The 24135-nt window shown below is 53.4% G+C and overlaps 1 protein-coding gene across 3 annotated transcripts in view; it reads left to right on the forward strand.

Moving 5' to 3' along the window:
• Positions 1 to 12964, forward strand: part of RBM19 (RNA binding motif protein 19) — a 65303-nt gene extending 52339 nt beyond the window's left edge. For 2 of the 3 annotated variants that reach the window (XM_027661642.1, XM_027661644.1), the window contains exons 24-25: positions 2839 to 2952; positions 12550 to 12964. In XM_027661642.1, the coding sequence (XP_027517443.1) occupies positions 2839 to 2930 (92 nt within the window). In that variant the 3' untranslated portion in view covers positions 2931 to 2952; positions 12550 to 12964. The remainder of the gene's footprint in view (positions 1 to 2838; positions 2953 to 12549) is intronic. The other variant, XM_027661643.1, reaches the window with a different exon arrangement.
• Positions 12965 to 24135: the final 11171 nt, after the last annotated feature.

A 24135-nucleotide genomic window follows, 5' to 3' on the forward strand; every position in this document is an offset into this window, starting at 1 on the left:
TCCAGGGTCACATCCAGAGCCCTGCACAGGAAGCAGCATTCCAGGGTTGCATCCAGAGCCCTGGTGCTGACCTGCACATCTCCTGCAGCCCCACAACCACATAACCACAGCCCACCAAAGGTCTGCAAGCAGCTCAAACCCCCTTTTCTCCCCTGCTTGCCCAGGTTGCTGCTGCAGCTCGGGCCTGGCAAGCCTTGCTGGGGGCAGGTTTGCGAGGGAGGCAGCGATCCCGCTCTCCCGGGAGCCCGCAGTCCGTGCAGGGAAGGTACTTGCTCCCAATCCAGCTAAATTGCTATTGACTTGTGTTCTCTGCGCTTCACAAACATCACACTCAGCCGGCTCGCCGCCGGTATCCTGCCAGGGCTAACTTGGGAAGCCAGCTGTGCTGGGCCGTTTTTTCCTGCTCTTTCCCATCGATCAAAGAATTAAATTGACAGATGGGGAATTTTGCGCGAGACGCGAGAAAGGGGAAGGAATGGCTTGTGGGGGATTTTTTTTTTTTTTATGGGTAGGACGGGGTGGAAGGAGGGGAGGGCGAGTGAGGGAGCTGCGTGAGGAGGGGGTTGCAGTTGTGTTTCCAGCGAGGGCCCTGCTCAGCAGAGGCTGTGGGTGGGTGTAAAGCAGCAGAGCCCCACTGCAGCTCATCCCTGTTATTTACAGTTGTTTACTGTAAGTTGGGGGTTTGCAAGGACAGGCATGTTCCACTCTGGACCTGATCCTCCCTGGCAGGGTGGGAAAAGTCTCCCCTTTCACCATCACCTTCCAGGTTGCTCCTCCTTTGGCCACAGCCCCCCAGGCTGCTCCTTTTCCCTCACCTCCCAGCCGTTTGGCCTCCCTTTTTTCTCCTTTCTTCTTCTTTTTCTCTATTTTTTTTTCTCTTTTAGGATTTTTTTAAGAGAGCATCTGTAACTAATGCAAACACATGCCATAGCCGGAGAGTAAAACCCTGCAGGATTAGCGTGGCATCCGCAACCCTGCCACGTTCTAATCCCGTGGTAATCCCCCTCTCGGCCCACCCCCGCCGGCTTTGGCTATTGTTTAAAGGAAGCAAATGGGATCGTTAGCGGGCAAACCTTAACCAGCTTGGAGCAGCAGAACGGAAGTTGAACCAATTCGCTTCCCCACCCTCCTGGGTTTTTATTTTCCCGTTTTCCTCCGTTGTTACACGATGGGAGAATGTTCCCGGTGCTCCCCATGGCCGAACTGGTGAATCTGGAGGATGCAGTGGGGGGCATTTCCCCTGCCAGCCCCCAGCCTGTGCCACAGCAGGTCCTGTGGGGCCAGCACTCTGCTTAGGGATGCTCCCTTTGCACCCAGCATCCCACATCCTCTCCTCCATGCAACCCCCATCATTGCTTCCATGCAGGCTTTCTGCATGGGACACTTCAGGGTCTGGTGGGGACGGGGTGGCAGGTGCAGGACACACTTCCCTGCAATGGATTTGGGAGCTGAGGCCGTGGTTGATGCCGTTTCCAAGCATGAGGGCAGAGTAAAGGCAAGGGAGAACTGCTGAGCTGGCACCTTTCTCTAAGGTGGGTTGTCCCTTGTGCCTTTGGGTGATTGAACTGGGAAGAGCCACTGGAGGGTCTTGGGGTGGCACCTTGTGGTCTCTCTCGGCTCCCCTGAGCTCAGCAGGGTGGGTGCTGGGAGGGGAGCAGGGTCCACCAGCACCCCTGTCCCCAGCCTGTCCCCACAGCCCCTGGGGGGAAGGGAGGCAGATTCTGGCTCTCTGTCAAAGAATTAATTGAAAAATAAAATCATTAGATGGGAACTCCAGAAATGCAAAATTGTTGGGAGTTGGGGGGAGGTGGAGAGGGGGGGGGATGTGAGCTTTTGTCAGGTTAATTTCTTCTGTATTGATGTTTTGTGACATTTACTTGTTGTTTATCTCCCGCAGCAGCTGTAATACTAAAAGAAAATGCACAGCTTGTTCCATTTATTTATTTTACACCTTTTCTTTAGTCCTATGGTATGTTTGTTTGTTTGAGAAACCCAGCGAGGCTTTTGATGTCTGAAAGCAGGATTTAAACAGCTGTTCTCCATGTGCTGCTCGCAAGCGAGAGCCGCTGGCTGGGGAGCGAACGGGGGGAGAGGGGGCTGTGCCGTGGCTCCTGCCAGGAGGGCATTTCTTGCCCACCAGAGAGGGGGGTGTTGGCCTCAGAACACGGACTAAATGGCTTTGCCACCCTAAAGTGGGGTTGGGATGTTCACTCAGGTGCTGGCAGCCCCCAGGGCTGGCTGTAGCATCCGTGGGGAGGGATACACAGCGCTGCACCCCACGGGAGTTTGGGGAGCCAGGGGGTCACAGGACAGTGCTGTTGGTGTGGGGTAGGAGAAGCAAAGCAGGGACATCCTTGCCCCAGCTGTCTGGGCAGAGCCAGGTGAGGGATGTGGTCTGGGCTATAGGAATTGTATGGTCTCAGCAAGGATGTTGGTGGATCTGTGTTGGTTGGTGGTGTCTGGGTCGGTCTTGTGACCACTTTTGCACAAGAGATGGGTGAATTGGGGTGAACAGGAGGGGTTGACATCACCAGTGAGCCTTTTGGGCTTCTGGGGCTGTTTGCTTTCAGCAAAGCCTGTGAACTAAAGCACAGGTGGAAGGTAAGAGAGTCACAGCTCCAGCCATGGTACCCTGCCAGGACCTGGCTGGGGAGGAGAAGTACGTAATAGTTGAGGGACTTCACCTGGAAGGGGGATGAGAGGACTGGAGGTATCCTGCTACCTCCAGCCCCCTCATGCCCTCCCAGGTAAATGAGCTGGAGGTGAGCTGTATGTGAGTCCAGGTTGTAATTTTTACTTTTCTTCTTCCCTGTTTCGCTGCCACCTGGGCCTGGACAGACTCCCCAAAGAAGAAAAAACGATCAGAGGTTTTGAATGAAATCCTGGAACACCTGGAAGAGGAGGAGAACAACAAAGATGAGGACATGTAACAACTGCCTGGTATCTGGTGAGGTGGGTACGAGGGCAGTGGGGCCGTGGTGGGCACAGCTGGCCCTAAAGGTCAGAATGTCTTGGGCTGCCACGGGGTTGTCAGTGCCAGGCTGAGGAGAAAGTAGAACTGTGAAGGCTCAGCAGCCTCCAAGCAGGGGTCCTACCCTCTGCCCCTCCTCCCTGTCACCCCACAGGCTCGTGGCCATGGTCTCAGGGGGTACAGCCCAGATTTGGGCTGGGTTTAGGCTCCATGTAGAAGTGAGTGCACACACTGCATGTGTCCCTGTGTGCTCCCCTGTGCATTTGCTTCCCTGCAAGGGAAGGCAGCAGAATTGCTGCTGCAGCAGAAATCGCTGTCGAGGCACGAATTGGCCCTCCCTGTGGCTGGGGGAGAACAGATGGGCTGCCAAGAAATAAAAATGCCTGTTTGGAAACCAACCTGCAGCTGCCACCTTGAAACAGAGAGTTTGGCAAAGGCCTTTTTCCTGCTATCGCCCAGGACTTTCCTGGTTTGCTCCCTCCAAGGGCACCCTGCTCCCCAAGGGCTGGTTCATGCTGTCTCCAGTCCTGGCTGACATCACTCTTCCTTGGCATGTGTCTTCTTGGACATCTTGAGGCTGGAGAGTGTGGGATGGCAGAGGTTGGCAGGAGGGAGCCAGAATTAAATGGTTCCCTATGGGCAAACACTGTGCAGTCCTGCCAGCCCCCCACCTCCTTTTGAGACCACCGAGCACACCCTTGGTGGGTTCGAGAGAGCTGAGACACGCTCATGGATCTGTTTTGCCTGTGTTGGTGGCCATGGTGGAGACCCTGGATTGCTGGTAGGAAACCGATCACAGTGTCTGGAAAACACCAGGAGGGCTCCTAGGTCCCTTTGAGCTGCACCCTGCTCCCCTTTTTCCATCCGCTGATAGACTGGCTGCCCACCTCCACTATGGGGAAACCTCATCCTGGGCTGAGAAACTCATGCAGGGCCAAGAGAGAGAAGTGCATCATGTTGGCACTGTACCCACAAGGAGGTGGCTTGGGGCACTGGGCTGACATATCCCTCCTGCTGGGGACAAAGTCCCTGTGGTGTCTCCTCCAGCAGCGCTGTGTTTGCTCAACACCACCAAGGGAATGATTTCACCACGTCTGACTCCTGTTTTTCCAGCCTCAGAAATTACTCCTGTTCCTAAATCTCATCTAAGCAGCCCAGGGGTCTCCTGGTTTGCAGGGTGCTGTCAGACCTGTGTGCTGTGTGGGATCAGGGTCTGTTCTCTGTGTACCCACCCCTGGAAGCCGCCCCGCGCTCACAGCCATCTGTTTGTATGTGAGATGCACATCACTGTGTGTGTGTGTGAGATGCACATCACTGTGTGTGTGAGATGCACATCACTGTGTGTGTGTGTGTGTGTGTGTGTGTGAGATGCACATCAATCTGTGTGTATGTGAGATGCACATCACTGTGTGTGTGTGAGATGCACATCACTGTGTGTGTGTGTGTGTGTGATACACATCACTGTATGTGTGTGTGTGAGATGCACATCACTGTGTGTTTGTATGATGCACATCACTGTGTGTGTGTGTGAGATGCACATCACTGTGTTTGTATGATGCACATCACTGTGTGTGTGTGTCTGTGTGTGTGAGATGCATATCACTGTATGTGTGTGTGTGAGATGCACATCACTGTGTGTGTGTGAGATGCACATCACTGTGTGTGTGAGATGCACATCACTGTGTGTGTGTCTGTGTGTGTGAGATGCATATCACTGTATGTGTGTGTGTGAGATGCACATCACTCTGTGTGTGTGTGAGATGCACATCACTCTGTGTGTTTGTATGATGCACATCACTGTGTGTGTGTGTGTGTGAGATGCGCATCACTCTGTGTGTGTGAGATGCACGTTACTGCTGGAGATGCTGTTTTCCTCTCGGCAATCTCTGCCTGTTGCTGCGAGGTGGTGCCCAATACACCGAGCAGTGGGGTGCTCATAACCTTACTTATTACCAGACTTTTGTTCAGCTCACACCACCGCTGGCCGCCTGAACCACGGGCACATCTGGCCCTGGAGCCAACCAATAACCCCGTTAATCCACGTGCCTTCCCAGGCTGCCACCGGCACCAGGCACGAGCAGAGCACCGGGGCCCTCCTGATGAAAGGGAAGGTGCTTACGTGACCACGGGAATAATCCAGGTTGGGTTAAACAACTGCCTCTTTCGTGCAGTGCCTCTGCAGGAAGTGTCGGGGCTTCCAGATGATGTTTTTCCCCTCAGAGCAGCTCTAATTTAAGGATCCCTCCAGGTGTACCTGCTGTTAACACCTTCTCCAGCCCGAGGGTGGAGCTGGGGAGGGATTGAGGAGGGGAGGGATGGAGCAGCACAGAAGGGGCAGGACACACGGTGTTGCTCAGAGGCCAGGCAAGCCCTGTGCTCACAGATGTGTCCTGTCCCAGTTCTTCTGGGACACAAATGTGACCTTGCCCGTTTTTCTCCCAAAACCCATCCTCCCACGGGGCCTGGGGGTTGGCACTGGTGGGCTTGAGGCTCCCTGGCTCTTTCTGCAGTCCCAGGAGGAGGCTGAGCGCTCCTGCTCAGTGACCAGAGCTGTGACACCCCGTGCTGGTCCCCCAAGTTGTACTGCAGCTCCAGAGCCCTGCTACTGCCACTGAGGGGCTTCCCAGACCCCAACTCCAGACATTCCTGCTGTTGAGGCCTGGGGGTGCTGGCTCAGAGGACAGACCCCCACAAAATTCAGGGATACCCCTTAGGGATCCCTGCAGAGCTGCAATGTAAAACCCTCAGCCCTTATGGCAGCTCCAGTGCATCCACCCTGCCCTTTGCAGGTGGGTAAACTGAGGCACAGGTGTAGAAGCAGGGCTGTCAAAGGAGGTGTCAGTGTGTCACCTGCAGTGGTGACATGGTTTTTCTCCCTTTTTTTTTGCTTAGCATTGATGAGTGACATTCCCATCCCCACTCCCTCTGCGTCTCCCCACTGCCTTTGCCTCCTGACATGGCTGGTCCCAGCAGCTCTGCACTGGGTGATCACTGCAGGGAAACTTCACCCTTAGCTAAATTAGATTTAAATTTAGCAGGGAAGTTTTAACATCCTGAGTGTGAAGGACCAACCAGCAGCCGACAGCCAGCACAGGGGACAGAGGAGCCAGGCAGGGTCCCTTCCAGGCACGTGTATCACCCAGCACATGATTTAAGCGAAGCTTTGCAGTGTTGCAGGTTGGGGTTGGATTTTCCTGGGGGGTTTTTTCCTGATTTTTTTGTGGTTTGGGTTTTTTTTGTTGGTTTTTTTTTTGGTTTTTCTTTTTTTTCCTCTCTTTCCCTTCATTGTCTTTTGTGGCAGGGCAGGTTTCTTGCTGAGTGTCTCTGAGGTCTGCAGCGGCGACGAAAAGGATTAGCGCAAGCAGAGCATGTAGGCTTTAGAGAACAGAGCAGAGTTTGGTTTCAACATCTAATTCAATTTGTTCTGCCGAGATTGAAATATGAAATGGTTGCCAGTCAAACGTTCAAAGGGGGAGGAGGGAGGAAAGAAGAGAGGGAGCCTTCTCAAATTTAAATTTTAATGAAAATTAATTTAACCCTTTGATATGTTTTAAAACATGTTATTTCCCAGTCTGGAAACGGGCTGGCAAACATTCATGAGGGTTTCTTTTTTTTTCCCCCCCATACCTTCAATCGTAATGAAGATTTTCTTTTTCCCTTAATGATACTTATCTTGTTGAGCAGTTTGACATTGGTTAATTTTTCAGGCAATTTGGTATCAAGGAAATCTGTTTGATGTGAGCGGGGGGGGCTGTGTATGTGTATACAGATATATATGTGCCTGGACATTAATTATGAAAGTGCTGATCGCAGCTCTGAAGAACTGTTTGAGTTAATTCCTGCTCCACCAGCAAAGACTCCACTTCTTTGTTACATATTGAGAATCCCACACATGGCACCCCTAAATTTACAGCGGGTTTACCGGGAAATTTTGGAAAACGAGCATATACCCGCTAATTACCCTGAATTAAAATGATTGCCTAAGTAGGTCTGCAGGAAATTCATCACTCCCCGCTGCCTGGGTTTTTTTTTTCTCTGATCTGGAACAATCATAATGATAAAATAATGCAAACTCTCTTAACTGTCCACGTAGTTAAAGCTGGGAAACAGCCTCCCACTGGTCCTTAACGTCGGTCGTGCTTTTCCGGCTGAACACCGTCACAATGCACTTGTTTGGTTTGGGAGGGATAATAGTTTCTTTTAGCAATAACTGTTATTCAGAAAGGTTGTATCTGTACCAAATGGTTGCACACTAATTGTTGTAATGAGGCTGTGAGGAGCTGTAGCCCTGGTCCCCTCGCTTTCCTGGCTCTTGGCACCCCAGGGGCGGTGTCACCGTGTGCGCCGGTCACCCCTCAGCTGCCCTGTGCTCCCTGGGGAGAAATGGCCACTTGGGGGGTGGGATGCTCACCTGCTCTGGGTGTCCTTTTTGGGATGGGTGTGTTTACCCAGGCTGTGCTGATGGCAGAGGGGATGAGCAGCTCCAAGCCCATCATCACCCCTTGCTCTGCAGACAAGAGCTGGGGTACAGCCACCCTAGATGGGGTCAGGGAGTCTCTCTGAGACTGTGCTCAGGACATGCTCTTCCCATTGGAGAGCTGAAACCAGTAGTTTACACTCAGTCCTGTCTTCTGGGACCCTGGGATACGATACAGGGTCCCCATGGGGTCTGCAGATCCCCAGGTTGGAGCTGGTGGGCTTCTGGCAGGTTGTGACATCTTCATCCAGGGTGAGACCCCAGCGAGCTGGACAACAGCAGGAGCTGTGACAGCTGTGGCTGTTCCCCAGGCACTCTCCATATCCCCTTCCCCAGGGCCAGCTCTGGAATTGGATTAGGATATTATTCAAATGCAGCCTTTTTACTGAATGAGAGGGTTAACTGGTTTTAATGTAGAACCAGCTCTCCTTCATTGCTGCCTGTTGCCAGAGGCCTGTGTGGGCTGTTATCTACTTACAGGGACAGCAGGCAAGGCAAGGCAGAGAGGATATCCAAGGGACCTGGCTTTGCTGGGCACTGCCAGCCCCTCTACTTGCAGGGCTGAGACATCATGTCTCTGCTGAGCCAGGCTGTGCCACAGTGTCCTCTTTGATTGCTCAAAGTGACTCACTGCCTTTGGAAAACTCCTGACCACGATCTGTGGTGGTTTTCTCCCTGTTCCACAGGAGGAGGGGGCAGGAGAGTCAGAGCAGGCAGGAAGCATCCTGCTCTGTGAGCTCTTGGTGGTTTCTTTTCATCACCATTGCACTACTCCTGCTACAGATCACAAATTTCAGCTCTTCTCATCCCTCTAGTCCCATCTTGCCTTTGCAAAGTCTTCCTCCTGGGTGCCCTCCACGGAGTGGGGCTCTGGGAAGTGCTGAAGGGCCAAGCAAGGCTGTCTCCTTGCAGAAAACACTAGAGATGCCATTCACCAGCCCTTTTGCCAGGGCTGCACAGGCTTGCATCCCCCTGTGTCATGCCTGCTGTTTTCCAGCCAGGAACTCTGGAATCTCCAACATTTTCTCAGCCTGTTTGTCAACAGCCATCCCCTTCTCCCCAGCAATTTTACCAGCTTTGCTTGCTTGCTCACAGAGACAGTGAGTGTGGTGCCTGTGCATGTTTGCAGTTGTCTTGAGCAAGATGTGGCAGGAAACATGCAGGAAGGGTTTAGGCTTGGGAAAAAAACAGTGCTTTGGTGGCTACTCCTTTGAGAGGGAAGAAGCAGTGTGGTCAGGGGAGACCTTCTCGCTCTCAACAACTACCTGACAGGAGGTTGTGGTGAGGTGGGGGTCTCTTCTCCCAGGCAAATAAGTGATAGGACAAAAAGAAATGGCCTCAGGAGCTGTGCCAGGGGAGGTTCAGGTTGCACATCAGGAAGAATTTGGTGGTCAGGCACTGGAAGTGGTTCCCCATCCCTGGGGGTGTTCAAGGAATGACTCAGTGCTCTGGGCTGGGTGACAAGGTGGTGTTTGGTCAAAGGTTGGACTCAATGATCTTGGAGGTCTTTTCCAACCTCAATGATTCTGTGATTCTATGAGGGCAGGTTGCTGCTGGTGGAGCAAAGCTCTCCCACAGAGACCTTCCCTCGCTGCCTCAGTTTCCCCATTTGCAAAGGCTGTTACTGAGATGCTGGAGGGAGATCTGGGGAGCACGAGCTCCTCCTTAATACTGCAACACACCCTTACCCTGGTTCACACCATGGCCAATATTCGACACCACCACCTTCAGCTTCCACCAGCACCTTCCTCCCCAGGAAATCCAGCAGGAGAATGAGGAGGCAGTGTGTGCAGTTCTCCTTTCTCCAGAGCACAGCTCCGTGTGACTGAGACACGCTGCCTCCTGTTTTCCCTAAATATATGCATTGGAGAGGGAGAGAAACCGCATGGCCGGGCTTGAGATTTCAGACTTCGCCATTCATGAATAATAATCAGGCTCAGTAATTCACAGTAAATAGGTATCCAAATTGGCTAATAAGGGAGGCTTTCACCCCAAACTGGAGCTAGGAAGAGAGGCAGAGAGAACACGAGCAGACGTTGGCTGAGGCGATGTGTGCACGGTGTGACCTGAATCGGTGAAATGCGGGAAGCGGTGCCAGCGCGGGAGTGGGGAGAGGGACCCTGGAGAAGGGATGGTATCCCACCTCCCCTGCTGTGGGGCAGCTGTGGCCAGGCTCAGGCTTGCAGGAGCAGGATCCCTACGTTCCACAGTCCATAATTAGTGCCGTGTAATTAGGCTTGGCTCTGTCTCCCAGCCCCAGGACCGCACTGGGCTGCTGGGCGTGAGTGTGCGTGGACAGGGAGGGTATGAAGACAGTGTCACCACATCCCACATGTGACATCCCCAGCTCAGGGCTTAGCAAAGCTGCTGGGACAAGGGGAATGAGAGTAGGACAGTAGTAGGGAAGTCTGCAGCGTGAGTCAGGAGAGGTGATCTGGGGGCAAAAAAGGTTTTCTTCGTGTTCACACAACTAAAATTTGGGTTTTGTTTTGCTGGTGGTTAATTTTCTCCTGTGAGAGCTAACAAGGCAGCAGTGGGAGCTGCATTCAGATGCAGTGAGGTGACCTGTGGGTCTTCATCTGCTGGCAACAGGCTCTGACAGGGAGGAGATGGTGCCCCACAGACACCCCCTGCTCACAGAGAACAGCTCTCAAATGCCCAACATCAGACAGAGCAGCAGTGATGGGCGCTTGGGAAGTCACAGAGTCCTTCCCTGCTGCTTCCCAACAAATATTCCTCTAGCAGCATCTTAAGGTGATGTTAGATCAAGTGAAGATAAAGAAAAACGTGGAAAAGCCTCTCTGCAGACCTTGGTCCATGGTTCAGGCTATTTAAATAGGTTGGGTAGAAGCTGGAGGTGCAGCTGCTGAGTAGCTGGAGGAAGGCTGCCCCTCCGAGGGCTAGCTGCTACCAGGCAGTGTTTTGCAGCTGCTAAATGACTTTTTAAATTGAAGAGGAACCTACAGCAACGTTTACAGTCCCCTCAGCTCCCTTATATAGGGCAGCACAATGGCTGGAGAGCACCACTTGGCTCTGTTACCAGACAGCACAGTCCTGCTGTCCCACTGCAAGGAATGGGTATGGATTCCAATAAACCACAGCAGCTCTGGCCAAAGGTGATTTCCCTCCTGCCCTTCTGCTCCCCTTCCCCACCTCTCCCTTCCCTGTGCCACTGGATTGAGGACACTCACAAAATTTAGCCCTCTAGGAGGCACGGAGCAAACAAACCTTTAGGGGTTTTTTTCCCTGTGACTTGGCTTATTTAAGTGTATTAAAAGTGGGTTTGGGGTGTGCAGTGTTTTTCCTTGGGGTGTGACAGATGCTGTTGATGCCTCAGCAGCTGCAGCACCTTAGAGCTGATGGCTGGAGCCTCCCTGTCCTTTCCCTGCAGCTCAAATCATCCCTCATGGCCCAAAACCAGAGGTGGGATTTAGCAGGTGTAATGAGGACAGCTCTATAAGCCACAAGAGATGGAGAGAAATGTATGTTCCTGCCTCTCCCACGTTCAGTGACCTAAAATCTTCTTTGGAGTGAAGTGTAGCCTGTGTTTGCAGTCATCCTGCTGGTGCTGGTGGGGCTGGAGAAGTGCTTGGGTGCTGCTTTGAGTCCATCCAAAGGTTTGCTTCTTCATCAGCTTAGAAATCAGACCACCAAAGGCAAGAATCTCTTCACGAGAGTTTGGGCTCTGGAAAGCCATTCCATTCCTTTTCAGAGACCACCCTGCCCCAAAAACCTGGCAGCAAAGCCCAGCCTTAACCTCAGGCTCATCCCTTCTGCTGAGCCTTGAGCCCTGCCAGAGCCTTCATGCCTGGCAGGGCCAGGGATCTCTCCTGGTGTTTTGGGTAAAGCTTTAATTTTGCATTTTGTGGTCTGGTTTCTAAGCTGATGAAGTAGAAACCCTTTTAATTTCTCTTCTCCCCCAGATTCCAGGTGGGTGTGAGGGACAAGCTGCCACCGTGAGCTCAACCCAAAGCGGGACCCCCCTCCAGCTGCTCCCCCAGCCCAGGGCTGGGAGCATCCTGCTGGGGTCTAAATTAACCCAGGTTATTTCAACAGAGCCAAGGCAGGCAGAGACAACCCATGTGGGGCTGCTGGTGGCTCCAGAGGCTCCATGACACTCAATGGGGAGGTAGAAACAGGCAGATTGCAGACAGGAGCTGTTTTAATTTCATCTTCAGATGAATTCAGCCCAGTGTGTCAGCCTGGGCTGAGCGAGCCCTGGGAAACAGGAGGATGGACTGTCCCAGGAGCAATTTTAACCACGTGTCAGACAAACTGATACTGGGCTGCAGAGGCATCACACCGAGGGGGGAGGGGTGTCACAGCTCATTCTACCCCCCCAGTAGGATAAATGGGACAGGCACATCCAGGCAGCTGCAAACCAGAGCAGGAGCTCCTCCCGCCAGTGATTTGGGCTGAAAAATGAAAACTAAGTTTCTTTTTTTAATTTTAGAACTAAAAAACCAGATCACCCCACTCTCGTGTTTCAGCTGGGGGTCTGGAGCCCTGTGTGGCAGTGGGAGGGGGCGGCGGGGGCCACGGCAGGCAGGAGCCTTGGACTTCGTTAGGATTCAGCCCTTAGATCTCTCCTTTCTCTCTGATGGCTGAGTGTGATTGACACTTACAAATTACCCAGCCAAAAGTGTCGAGTCTTTGACCCCTGAGTAACATCTTTGGCAAGCCTGAGATTTGCCAGCATTTTGTCATCTAATTACTACAAATCCCTTGAAAATTCACTGGCTGGTGAATTTTTAATGCGGGACAATTTCAATGTGATGCATCGCCCAGATGGGCACGCGCGCGCCTGCTCCTTCCCTCTCCCCCCCGCTGCCGCTTCCCCTTCCCTTTCTTCTCCTCCTTCTCTCCTTGCTTTGCTCCACTTCCTCCCCCCATCCCGTTTCTTACCTCCCTCCTGCCTCTGTGTGTTCATGGGAAGCACCCCGGTGTCTCATCCCTTCCTGGGCTCTCCATCCCGCTGGATGTGCCCGGGATGGAGCCGGGCACTTGGTGTCCCCCCAGCCTGGCTCGAGTCCCCCTCGCTGTCTCGCCGCTGGTGACAGGGAGGTGCTACATGGAATTAATTCTCTTTCCATCTTCTCAGGTCTCTGGCTGATGGATGGAGCAGGAGAAGCCTCCGTGAGGACTCGGCAGCCAGCACACTTGTTGCCGGTGCCGTCCACTCGCCCTGTGAACCCCAGGGCTGATTTATGCCATGGGTCCAGCTCTCGGTATTCCCAGCCTTTTAAACAGACCTTAAATTCAGAGCGGGAGGAAAAACCCTTGTCATGCCAGCAGCTCCTGCCCGAGCATCACTTCTTAAATCCAGGCAGGGATGTGATTCCCTTCATCTCAGAAGCCGCCCAACCTGGTGGAAGAGGAACTTGGGGCGATGGACACTTCCCTGCTGACCCCAGGGACTCGGGAACCTGCTTTTAACATCTGAACTAAATGGCAATTTCTGTACATTAAAAACCACACGTGTATTTTAAGTTTTCCACAGGGAATCACGTCTGGGGTTTGCTTGGGTTTGTTTGTTTAATACATCTTTGCCACAGCCAGGTAGTTCTGCTGGGCTGATGGGGAGATAAGCGTGTTTTGGGAGGGAGGCCTGGGCTTTGCCGCGCTGGGCTTTGTGCCTGTGTCATTTCTGTCCCTGCTCTCAGGCAGTCGCCTCCCATCTCTCCCTTCCCAGCTTTCAAAGGGAAAGAGGCTTTGCTTTTCAACCAGGGTACCGCTTTACATATGTAGGCAGCTGATAAAGTATTTTCACTTCGCCCCTTTCCCCTCTGGGAATCGCTGTCTTACGGCAAAACTGTTTTGTCTGACAAGGGCTGCAACAGATTACACGTGTTGGCTGCAAACATGGGGCCTTTTCCGCCCCCCCCCTTTTTTTTTTTTTTTTGAGAACCCCATGCCTTTAAAAAAAAAAAAAACTCTATCTCTGCACTGCCACGAGGAGCTTTTTTTTTTGCCTCAAGTCCCCAGGAGCGGCCCCGTGTTCAGATCTGCCTGTGGCATCAAACCTCCCGGGTGAGGCACCTACCCAGTTTGTTTTTCTCACATGAGGTTAATTTGAGCCTGAATCCATGAAAATGCCACTGATTCTGTCAGGGCTGAGCCCTTCAGCTGGTCTGGCTTTGGGTTTGAGGTGGGATATTTTGGGACCCCTCGGCATCAGCACCCCCAGCACCCATGGAGATCAGCAGGACTCAGAGGAGCTGAGGACCAAGCTCCAAGTTTCACGCTGACAACCACAACAGGGAGCCACACGTGATGAACTCAGTGGCTCAGGAACATCCCCTTTCCAACCCAAACATGGGTTATAGATTTCTCCCATCTTTAACTGGGAGCCAGGTGGGAAAAGTTTGGGCTCCGCTTTTCAAATTGGCTGTTTAGGCACTGAAAACCTTAAAACCCTCAGCTGGCTCCAGCAGGAGAGGGGCAGAGCCAGGAAACCCCTGGTCCCAGGCTCCATCTCCTGAGCTGCCCCTTCCAGAAATGTCCCTTGTCCTCCCAGCAGCGCTGGCACCCAGAGGGAAGGGCTTGGGGAAGGTGGATTTAGGCACCAAGGATGAAGGGAACACCAGGATTCATGGATATTTCGCTGTTAAGAAGCTGCACACCAGGGCTGAGACGTGGCCAGGTTTCAGAGAGAGAAAAATGACACTGCAGTGCCTTGGAGTGGGCACCCAAAACTGGGGATGCCTGAGGGGGCTTTGGAGGAGAGGAACCCTGGGAGGGGGGACAATTCATCACAAACTAACCCAGGCAGTGCCTTGTGTGCTTTCAGGGGGAAATACAAGATGATTAGTGATGGGTTTGAAGAATTAGGGTGTGTCACTGCAGGTGGAAGGCAGCTCAGGAGAAAGCTGCTCTCCAGGAGGGATCCTGGCTGGAAGGTGATATCCAAGTCAGGGAACCCAAACTGGATGCCATGGGGAAATGTGAGCTTCCTGAAGCACAAGGTTAAGACATGAGGTTTAGTTTAACTTCTGAAACCAGAAACTTGTCATTTTGCAGTATGTTTTGTGTGTCACAGAGGACCTGGAGTCACACCAGGGTGCCAGCAGCTCTCCTTGCGCCACTGCTGATGGATGCTAGTCCTGCCTGCTCCCAAAAACCTCTGGGGACCTCAGCACTGAGCAGACTTTGGACCTGGGCACCATCCATCAGTTGTGTCAGCACTGGGGATGCTCAGACCCCGGAAGAAGCTGTGGTTGCCTCAAGTGTTGGTGATCCCACTGGATCCACCTGGCTTTTTCTGAAGGAGAAAGTCCCACAGCAGCACAGTCTGACTGCAGACTGAGAACACCATCCTGGGCACGTCGTGATGGGCATTTTCATGCCCAAGGACACCCAGAAGCAATGTGAAGCCCAACCTGCTCTTTTCCAAATTAATGCCTTCCTTTTTCCCCTCCCCCCCATTTTCACATTCTCACTCATGAAATCCCATCGAAGCAGCAGGTCCAGGTCCAGGGAATACTTTGCTTCCCCCGAGTTGTTTGTGGAGATAATTAACTGTGTGTTCTCTCAGCTGAGACCTGCCATGGCAGCGCTGAGTGAAGGGAGCCCGAGGCCTGCGACGTCGGCGGGGGATGGATGGGGAGAACCATGGATGGAAAACGCAGGAGGAACCAACTGAGAGTGACCCTCACTGTGGTGTTTGCCAGGTGGGACCAGCCACCACGGGCTGCCTCTTCTCCTGGTCTCTAATTGTGCCCCAGCCTCAGGCCATTCAGCTTTGGGAACATCCTTTCTGCGCTTTCTCAGCTTCTCTGTGCCCCGATGGAGCTCCCTCCCCTCCTGCAGATGTGGCTGCAGCTCTGGTCCATGTCATGACACAGTGATGATCCTGCTTGGTGCTTTTCCCAGCATTCCCATCTTCCTAGTGATTTCTGACCTTGAGCCTCCCATTACTTCCCACTCCTGTTTCTTGCAGAGCCAAGTCTGACGATGCTCCGGCGGTCGGGGGGGACACGGTGGGTCACAGCCCTTGGTTCAGCCCAGGGCACTGCCTCCTGTACAGGGTGACACAGCCAGGCCAGGCCAGGCCACCTGCACCCCAGCACCTCCCCAGGCTCTTCCCAGGTCTGGCAACATCCTGGTGCCCCCCAGCAGCCCCTGGCACTCCATAAAGCCCCTGCTCTCCTCACACTGCGGTGCCTGGGTAACTGAGAAGTAATTAGTGCCGCTTGCTATGGCAAGTAGTGCCCAAATGTCAAGGAACAGCAAAGTTATTAAACCTGTTTTTACTGCACTTTTGCAGCCAAAGTCTGTATGTGTGTGTGCTGAAGTTTGGGGGGGTGAATCTGGCCCCAAAGCACTGGGCAAAGTCCCTTCTCCTGGCAGGTCATTCCCTGCTCCCTGCCTCAGTTTCCCCTCCACTGCCTCTGTAAGGGACCTGCTGTGTCCTACATGGGGAAAATCACATAGTTGTGTGATGGGAGAGGCCAGATCCTGCCCTGGGGGTCACCAGTATCACTGATTTCACCAGCTGGGGTGGGCAAGGGCAGCTTAGAAGCCCTGGGAAACCTTCTGCTCCCTTTTTGATCTTAAAATCAAATGGGTTGGATTGAGCTGAAGGGCTGTCCCTGCCCATCAAAGTACTCCCACACCCCCAAACCTGTGTGCTTGAGGCTACAGGCAGGTTTTGGGGGTGGCAGGCAGCTTGTCTGGGTGCAGGCAGGCAGAGGGTCCCACAGCAGGACTGTGATGCAGACTGTGCTTCCCATCCCTGCACCAAGCAGGAGAGGGAGAGAGCGGGAGAAAGCGGGAGGGAAAGGACGTGTCAAATCAATCATATTTAAACAAAAGCCTCTTCGGCCCAAGGGCCCTTTTAAAAGCTGCTTATTTAATTAAAAGTCCCATTTTCCATATTTATGGCCCTTATTCAGTTAAATATTAACCGCCTGGGCCAGGGCTGGTTTATTCTTTGGGAAGAGGCAGAGTTGGGAGGTTCATTAGGGGTTTATCAGGCAGCCAAGGCGCCTGGCAGGTGGATGGATGGAGGGATGTGGGACAGCACACATGGGCTCATGCCTGGGGACTGTGGGGATGACACCACCACTGCTCCATCGCCTTCCAGATGGATGCAGGGAAATGGGGTTAAAAATGGGGAAATTGGGGCTGTTGGGATGGTGTGAGAGATGAGCAGCTGATATGCATGCTGGCATATCAGCTCCTGTGGGAAACAGCCTGCACCAGGCTGGCTTTGGGAGCTGGAGCAGGGACCTCTGGGGGGATGAAGGTGGGTCTTGGAGTCATGGAGGAGGGCCAGAGCAGCACAGCTGGCTGCCATGAGTCAGTGATGCCTCCAGAAAATCACAGGATCACAGAATGTGACAAGTTGGAAGGGACCCACAAGGATCATTGAGTCCAGCTGCTGGCCCTGCACAGGACCATCCCAGAGTCACACCATGTGCCTGTAGCTTATATAGGGGAGGGGATAAAATGGGATTTGGTCCCTTGGGGCTTGTTGGTGCTCCAAGGGAAAGCAGCATGTCCTGGCCACGACGGCAGCAAGAGGGAGTAACTACCAGGAGGAGGAAAGGAGCAGCTGTGGGGAGATGGGGCTGTGAGGTCTTTTCCAGCCTTAACAGTTCTGTGACTCTCCTGTGTGAGGTGTCCAGGCTCTTTCCTGGTGCCTCTTCTTGCCTGATTGGGATCTTGTCCCTGGCTGTGTCACACAGGTGCTTGGGTCAGTGTCACCTCAGTGAGAACTGTCTGGTGATTTGAAGTTGTCTGACTGCTTCATCCCGCTGGGTGCTGTGCAGGGGGGTCCTGCCTCGGCTGGGTGGTTTGTAGATCATTATCAAATAACTCTTGAATGTCATTTACATGGCAGCAGTGAAGCAAGAGGGTTCACCTGGGCTCTGCAGCTTTGCTGGAGGCGGGGCTGGTTGGGAGAGCTTGGCCAGGCTCATCTGTGGGATTGGAGCTTCAGTCATAGGCCAGCCCAGCTGGGGGGAAGCTGGAAGGTGCCTGAGGCCAGAAGTTTCTTTGTGCAAAGGTGTCTCCCTCCACGTGCAGCTTCTTTTTTTCCAGTAGGCCCCCGGGCAGCTCTTGCAGCACAGGGTTTGAGTTGCCACCATCAAGGTGAGCCTCTCCAAGAATCATGGAATGGTTTGGGTTGGAAAGGACTGTAAAGACCATCCAGTTCCAGCACTGCTGCCATTTCCAGGTACACCTTCCACTGGAAGGGGATGCTTTCCTCCAAGGGGAAGACCATGGAGCAGAAGAGCAGCCATGCTACCGAAGGTGTCCATGGGTCCCTTTCTTGGATGGGTCCCTTACCAGGCTGGCCCCAGTGCTCACCCTGCCACGAGGCAGAGGTGAAGCCCTGGCAGGAGGAGCTGCAGTGTCCTGTGGTGCTGGATCCTGCAGGACAACCTGCTTTAGAGGTGCTGGGACATGCCCTGGGGAGGGAAGGTCTCCTGTGAAGGCTGCAAGAGAGTGGAGCTCACCTGGCCAGACAAAAATCTTGCTCTGACAAAAATCTTGCTCCACCCGTTCTCCCTTTAATTTCTGGGAGCCAGCAAGTATCCCTGTGCAGCCCCATGGCATGGCAGGGAATGAAGGGGGGGATGATGTGAGCTTCTCCCCCCTCCCTCCCAGCGTGGTCAACACAATCCCAGCCCTCCTTTTCCTCTCCATCCAAAATAACAGGACACCGAGCAGGCGGCGGAGCCCAACGGGGACCCTGCGTTGGGAGGGTGGTGCCGGCAGGGCAAGGAATGAAACGGAGCCGGTGATTTCCTCCAGGGAGCGGGGCGGTGAGGAGAGTGGGGGTTGGCTGCTGGGGGGGCGCGAGGGGGGTGGTGTGGGGGGTGGCAGGAGAGGGAGAGACACCGGGTTATCAGAGAAGTGTGAAGACAATAATGCAATCTGACATTTCTGAAATGAGACCCCCCGGTTGCCCTGGCAACGGCTCACGTGGGACCAGCTCCCGGGAGACGGCTCCGAGATGTGCTATAAATGATGTTTGATTAGAATTTAAATCATTTAGGCGGAGAGAAGATAGGCCTTTTGTCAGCGCGGGGACCCGCGGGGGTCAGCCCCCAGCAGCTGCCTGGGCGCGCGTCGGCACCGGGGCAGCGCCGGCCCCGGGGCGAGGGGTCACCCCCGGGATTGATCCTGCCCTCCCTCCGCCGGGGCCCTGCTGACCTTTCCAGCCGCGAGAACAGGGGGCTTGTGGCCAAGGCAAACAGCGGCGCGGGAGGACGGTGGTGCCTCGGAGCCCTGGGAACGTCCCTGGCATCACCTGAGCTTTGGTTTTCTCCCAGCTGGTGCAAAGCCACCAAAACTCTCCCGTGGCTTCCACCAGCTGAGAACGTGGCCCTTGGCTTTCTCGGTGCCCTAATTAAGATAATCACACTTCAGAATCAATTCTGCCTCCCTAAAAGTTTCCTTAAGGAACAGGGAATGAAGCATGACATTACCTCTAAGAGGAGTGCCCTTCCCAGCTTGCCTTCAGGGATGTGACCAGGTTCTCCCCATCACCTCCAGACCATGCTAGGAGAGCTCTCCATCATCCAACCCTGTTCAGAGGAACTGTCTGGGGGCAAGAATTTTGCTGGACAACTGTACCCTGAGCATTTCTTGCTCTTTCCAGCTCCTTGATGCACACACTGAAGCCCTTTTTGCTGTACGAAGCCTTCCTCGTGGTGAAATATATTTTTCTGGCTCTGGGGGCTTGGAGGACTTCATGCATGGAGCAACAGAGATGGAGACGGGGTCAGCAGCCGTGGTTTATGTTCCTGTCATGCCCAAACTGCAGTTGCTGGGTTTATTGAACGAGGTCTCCAAGTAATGAAATGCAGGGAAGCCTCAGCTCGGGTGTGAGGTCTCTGCTTCGCTGCAGCACAAAGGAGTTGGGGTCACTCTGGTTCTGAACTGATGACACCACTCCAGGTAGCCCAGTTGTCTTCATCCAGTTCAGTCAGGTGACTTTAAAGCATCTGGACTTTATTCTGAGGTCTCATGGGCGGTGTGGAGAGGTGGCCACCATCAGAGCCAGAAGGCACCCCCATTTTGGGAAGGCTGGGCATCTGGAGAAGCTGTTAATTTGCTTTAATATTAAAAAGCCTGAGCTCAGGCCTCAGATTGAGTGAGGAATAAAAGTACTTGATTTCCCAGTTGATGGGAGAACGGTGTTAGAAGCAAACCAGCAACTGGGCACTGGCTTTTTTCTTGGAAATTTTTAAAATTGCTTTCTCTTTAATGCTGCGGTTTAGGTTCAATGAATCTTCAGAGCTTTTCAACTCCCTGAAAATGCCATCTGATCATGAAATTAGAGCTAAACTAATAAGTCTCAACAAATATTAATCTAATGAATTTAGCTTCTTTCTGTTTGTGGACCAGCAAAGAGGGGAATTGCAATGTTCTCATATGTATTAATTGTTTGAATGTATTCGACAAACCTTTCCTGACTGCTTTGAGTGTGTGCCTTGGTCATGAATATTCTGAGTTTTGTTTCTGGGTTGTGACCACCCTGTACATTCAACTACAGCTGGTCTGGGGGAAAAACTCAACCAAGGGGAGTGTGGGTCTTAAAATCATAGAATGGTTGGAAGGGACCTTGATGCTCTTCTTGTTCAAACTCCCTGCTCGTGGCCACCTTCCACCAGACCAGGTTGCTCCAAGCCCCATCCAACCTGGCCTTGTCTTGCAAGCTCTGAGCTTTGCTGTAGGTTTCCCATCTTCTGATGGTCTTTCACCTCAGGTGGACTCTCTGAATGTCTAAAGGATGAATTGGATGAGAGAAGAAACTGTGCAGAGTGATCCAGGTTCTGGATGTGCGGGCGTCTTGGTGACATTAGCCGGGATGAGGGATGTGCAGGGCTGGGCTTGGGGGCTGGAACATGATTCTTGACACCTCTGGGTGGCTTTGGTGGGTCTCACCATGATTTTAAAATCACTAATGAGCATCTGTGTTGTCTCCAGCGAGGTCTGTGGTGTTGCACTGAGTTGTTGTGTCCGTTAGCTTATTTGGGAGATGTTACAGATGGAGTGGTGGTGAGGTATTCCTGCAAGGAGCAGCACAAGAGTGTGGTGTTTGGGCTTCTCCCCAAACTATCTAAACAAACTGGGAGCTTTGCCAGCAAGCAAAATCACTGCTCCTGTCCCTGTGTGCAGCTACAGAGCCAGGACAGCCTGGGGGGTCAGAGCAGGACCACAGGAAACCCAGTCAGCTGGAGCCCTCCCCTTCCATAGGTCTGCCTCTGCCAGTGAAATGGGGCTTGGAAGCTGGAGACTCCCTGGGCAAGGTCCCTGCTTGCTTCCCAGAGTACCAAGGGGCAGAGCTGTGCTGCTCCTGACTGCTTTGGAGCATCATTTTAATTAACAGGTGTTGTGCTCAGCTTTGGGGCATCTCTTCTGGGGGGTGACAGCAGAGCCAGAGGGCTGGCACTTGGGGTCTTTGGGGCTGGATTTTCCTCCTCCAGCCCACCCTGTAGGATTTGTGCACCCCTCTGCTTGGGGAGAGGGGCTGGTTGGGCTTTGCAGAGGGGTGAGGTGTGGTGCTGGGGAGGTGTGGGCAGGAGGTGCTGTGCGGGGCCAGCTCAGGGCCCCACTGCGGTGCCGTCGGTGACACCTCGTTAATTGGCACAAGCTGGAAGTGCAAATCCATGACAAGAATGGGCTTGTCATCGGCTAGGAAGGTGTCCTGCAGCCCTGCCTGCCCCTGTCACCCTGTGCATGTCGATTCAGGGCTGCTGCAAGTCCCCAAACCCGATGGTGAAGGTGGTCACAGAGGAGTCATCTCTGTGGTGTTGGGGAACCCAGCACTGTGAACCCACAGGGGCTCTACTGGCTTTCGTGGCTGATCTGACCCTGATGAGGATGGACAAACGTGCTGCTCTTTAAATGAGCACTGGATTGCTGGGTTTGTGGCAGGGTAGCTGGTAGTGGGTGCCCAGCAGGCTGTTGTCCTCCTGCATCCCCCAGGTGGGGATGTCCAATGGACTGGGCTCATGTCCAGCCCTGGGAGGCTTGTAGGGCCTGGGAATGTACAGCGAGGATGTTTTAATGGGGACTGGCTGCAAAATGGGGATCCTGAAGCTCCCCAGTCAGTGCCAGGAGCAGGAGCATCAGGACAGGCAGGGAAGGGTGACCTGCCTCTGCTCTAAGTGTCCAAGAGTTTGGATCCAGGGAGATGGCAGGGGAAAGGATGCTCAGACCCTTCTCCTCCTGTTGGGGACTATCCTGGTGATCTGTAAGCTCAGAAATCATAGAATCACAGACTGGTTTGGGTTGGAAGGGACCTTGGAGATCCTCTAGTTCCAATCCCTCCACCATCAGACACTTTCCTCTAGACCAGGTTTCTCCAAGCCCCATCCAGCCTGGCCTGGAACACTTCCAGGGATGCACCATCTCTCTGAGCAACCTCACCACCACTGTAAAAATCTTCTTCCTTATACCTAATCCAAACCATGCCATGCTCTGCCCCGGCACAGCATTCCCAGGCTGCTTTAGACAGCTCCTCCTGCAGCATTCCACCTCCTCCATGAAAATATCTGAAATGCTGGATTTTTGGCCTAGCTCCTGCCCCATTTCCCTTGGAGTCCCTGTATCAGATTGCAGTGGCATTCCCAGAGCTCCCTCTGACCCTCAGAATGCCTGATGGTGAGGATGTGACAGCCAGGAGCTCATGGGCCTGGAGAGACCCTTCCTGTCCCTTCCTCAGTGGAGAGAAGTGGCCCAAGGTAATACAGACAGATACAGAATGGACATAAAACTAAATATATTGCTGTGTCTGATCAAAGATAAATTATTTTTGGCAAATATTAATGTTCCAGCAGGAGTGTGACAGGAGCCACTTCAGTGCCCTGGGAACACCTCTTTATTTCCATTTAGCTCTTTGGTTTGATATCTGAAATGCCCTCCCCCCATGACTGGTGCATCCTTCCATGGGAAAGGCACCTTTCCTATGGGTCTGGGGACAAGGGCAGGGAGAGGCAGCCCTTGTCACCTCCCTGGCACCAGCTGCTCCTCTCTTTCCTTACCTGACACATGGGCACTGGGTAGGAAAAGCTGTGTTTGCACCTCAGCTGATGTCCAAAGCATCCACTGAGGCTGGGCTGGCTGTGGAAAGGGCTTTCCCACTGGAAAAATAACTGCAGGCAACTGGACAAGTCAGTGCTGTGGGGTTTAGCATAAATCTCTTGGCTTTGAGAAGGGGAAACACTGGAAGTGATGGCCTTGGGAAAACCTGATCCTTGGGAAGGGTCAAGGTGGTTGAAGGATGATGCTGTTACACTGCTGTGGTGTGTTACACAGGGACTCTCCTGGCATCACTGGGAAATCTGGGAGGAACTGGTTATAAGGGCATGGAGTGATAGGACAAGGGGGAATGATTTCCCACTGACAGAGGGCAGGGTTAGATGGGATATTGGGAAGAAATCCTTCCCTGTGAGGGTGGGGAGGCCCCGGCATAGGTTGCCCAGAGAAGCTGTGGCTGCCCCTGGATCCCTGGAAGTGTCCAAGGCCAGGTTGGACAAGGCTTGAAGCAACCTGGGCTAGTGGAAGGTGTCCCTGCCCATAGCAGGGTGGGTGGAATAAGATGGTCTTTAAGGTCCCTTCCAAGCCAAACAATTCCATGATTTCTGAGCCCCAGATCTGCCGAACACCCTTGCAGAGATGAGAGGTCCCAGCTCTGCTTCCAGGAAGGCTTTGATCAAAGCACAGAACCAGGAGCTGCCTCTGGAGCGGTGACTGGCAGCATCTGCATCTCCCTGGACCTTCTCACAGGCACTAAATCCTGTGACCTCCCACCAAACCTTCGCTCCTCGTAGTCTGTGAGGTCTCCAAAGGAGGAACAGCCATTTTCCCCCTTTGTCTGGCTCCTCACAGCCGTGGCTGTGGTGAGGGCAGTGCAGAAATGATTGATGGCAGGGAGGGAGAGGTGATGCCAGACACTGGGATGGACGGGATTAGTTGGGAACCAAGCACAGCAGCTTCACAGCATCGCTCCTCTCGTGGGCTGCTTGGCTGAAGTTCTTCTGCTCTTGATGTCTCACTTCCAGATGCCCATTTCCAAAGCAAACCCGTGGTTAACCCTTTCCACGCCAGAGCAGCACAGCGATATAGAATCCCACTCCTGAACTTGCCTGACTTATTTTTTTTAAGTATTTTTTTTAACTCCAGACATTTGCTGCTTCCCCTCGTGTTAATGCAGGCATCTTCCATCACCAAACAGCCTCCGGGGCAGAGGCAAATGGCATCAATAGCTCTGCAGCCTGTCAGGAGCACATGTCTGCCAGAGAGAGCTGGGAGGAGGGACAGCAGGACACAGGAGCAGATGGGGCCACTCCTCTTCCATCACCCCTCACCAGCAGCAGCCTCAGCCAGTTGGTGCCTCTCAGTTCAGCCAGGACTTCCCCCACCCTCTGACCCCCTTGGCACTGTGTCTTCCTTGCAATTCCTCCTGTTTTCCCCTTTCCTCCTGTAACATCTCCCCTTCCCGCACAGCTGCAGCCCTGTTTGCTGCCCAGCTGTGTGTGCCTTTTGCTCCATCTCTTTTGCTCGTGGATATTTAGGAAGGGAGCCCAGGTTTGGGCTAGTTGGTGGCTGAAGAGCCTCATGCAGTATCCTGGTGAACTGGTGATTGATTGACAGAGGGCTGGGGTGGGCTGGGGTGGAATACAGGGTGGGGAGGAGGAAGAAAGTGGGTGCCTTGCAAAGAAAATCC

Source organism: Corapipo altera, unplaced genomic scaffold (genome assembly GCF_003945725.1).
Source record: "Corapipo altera isolate COAL_440 unplaced genomic scaffold, ASM394572v1 150, whole genome shotgun sequence".
In the NCBI taxonomy this organism is placed as follows: domain Eukaryota; kingdom Metazoa; phylum Chordata; class Aves; order Passeriformes; family Pipridae; genus Corapipo; species Corapipo altera.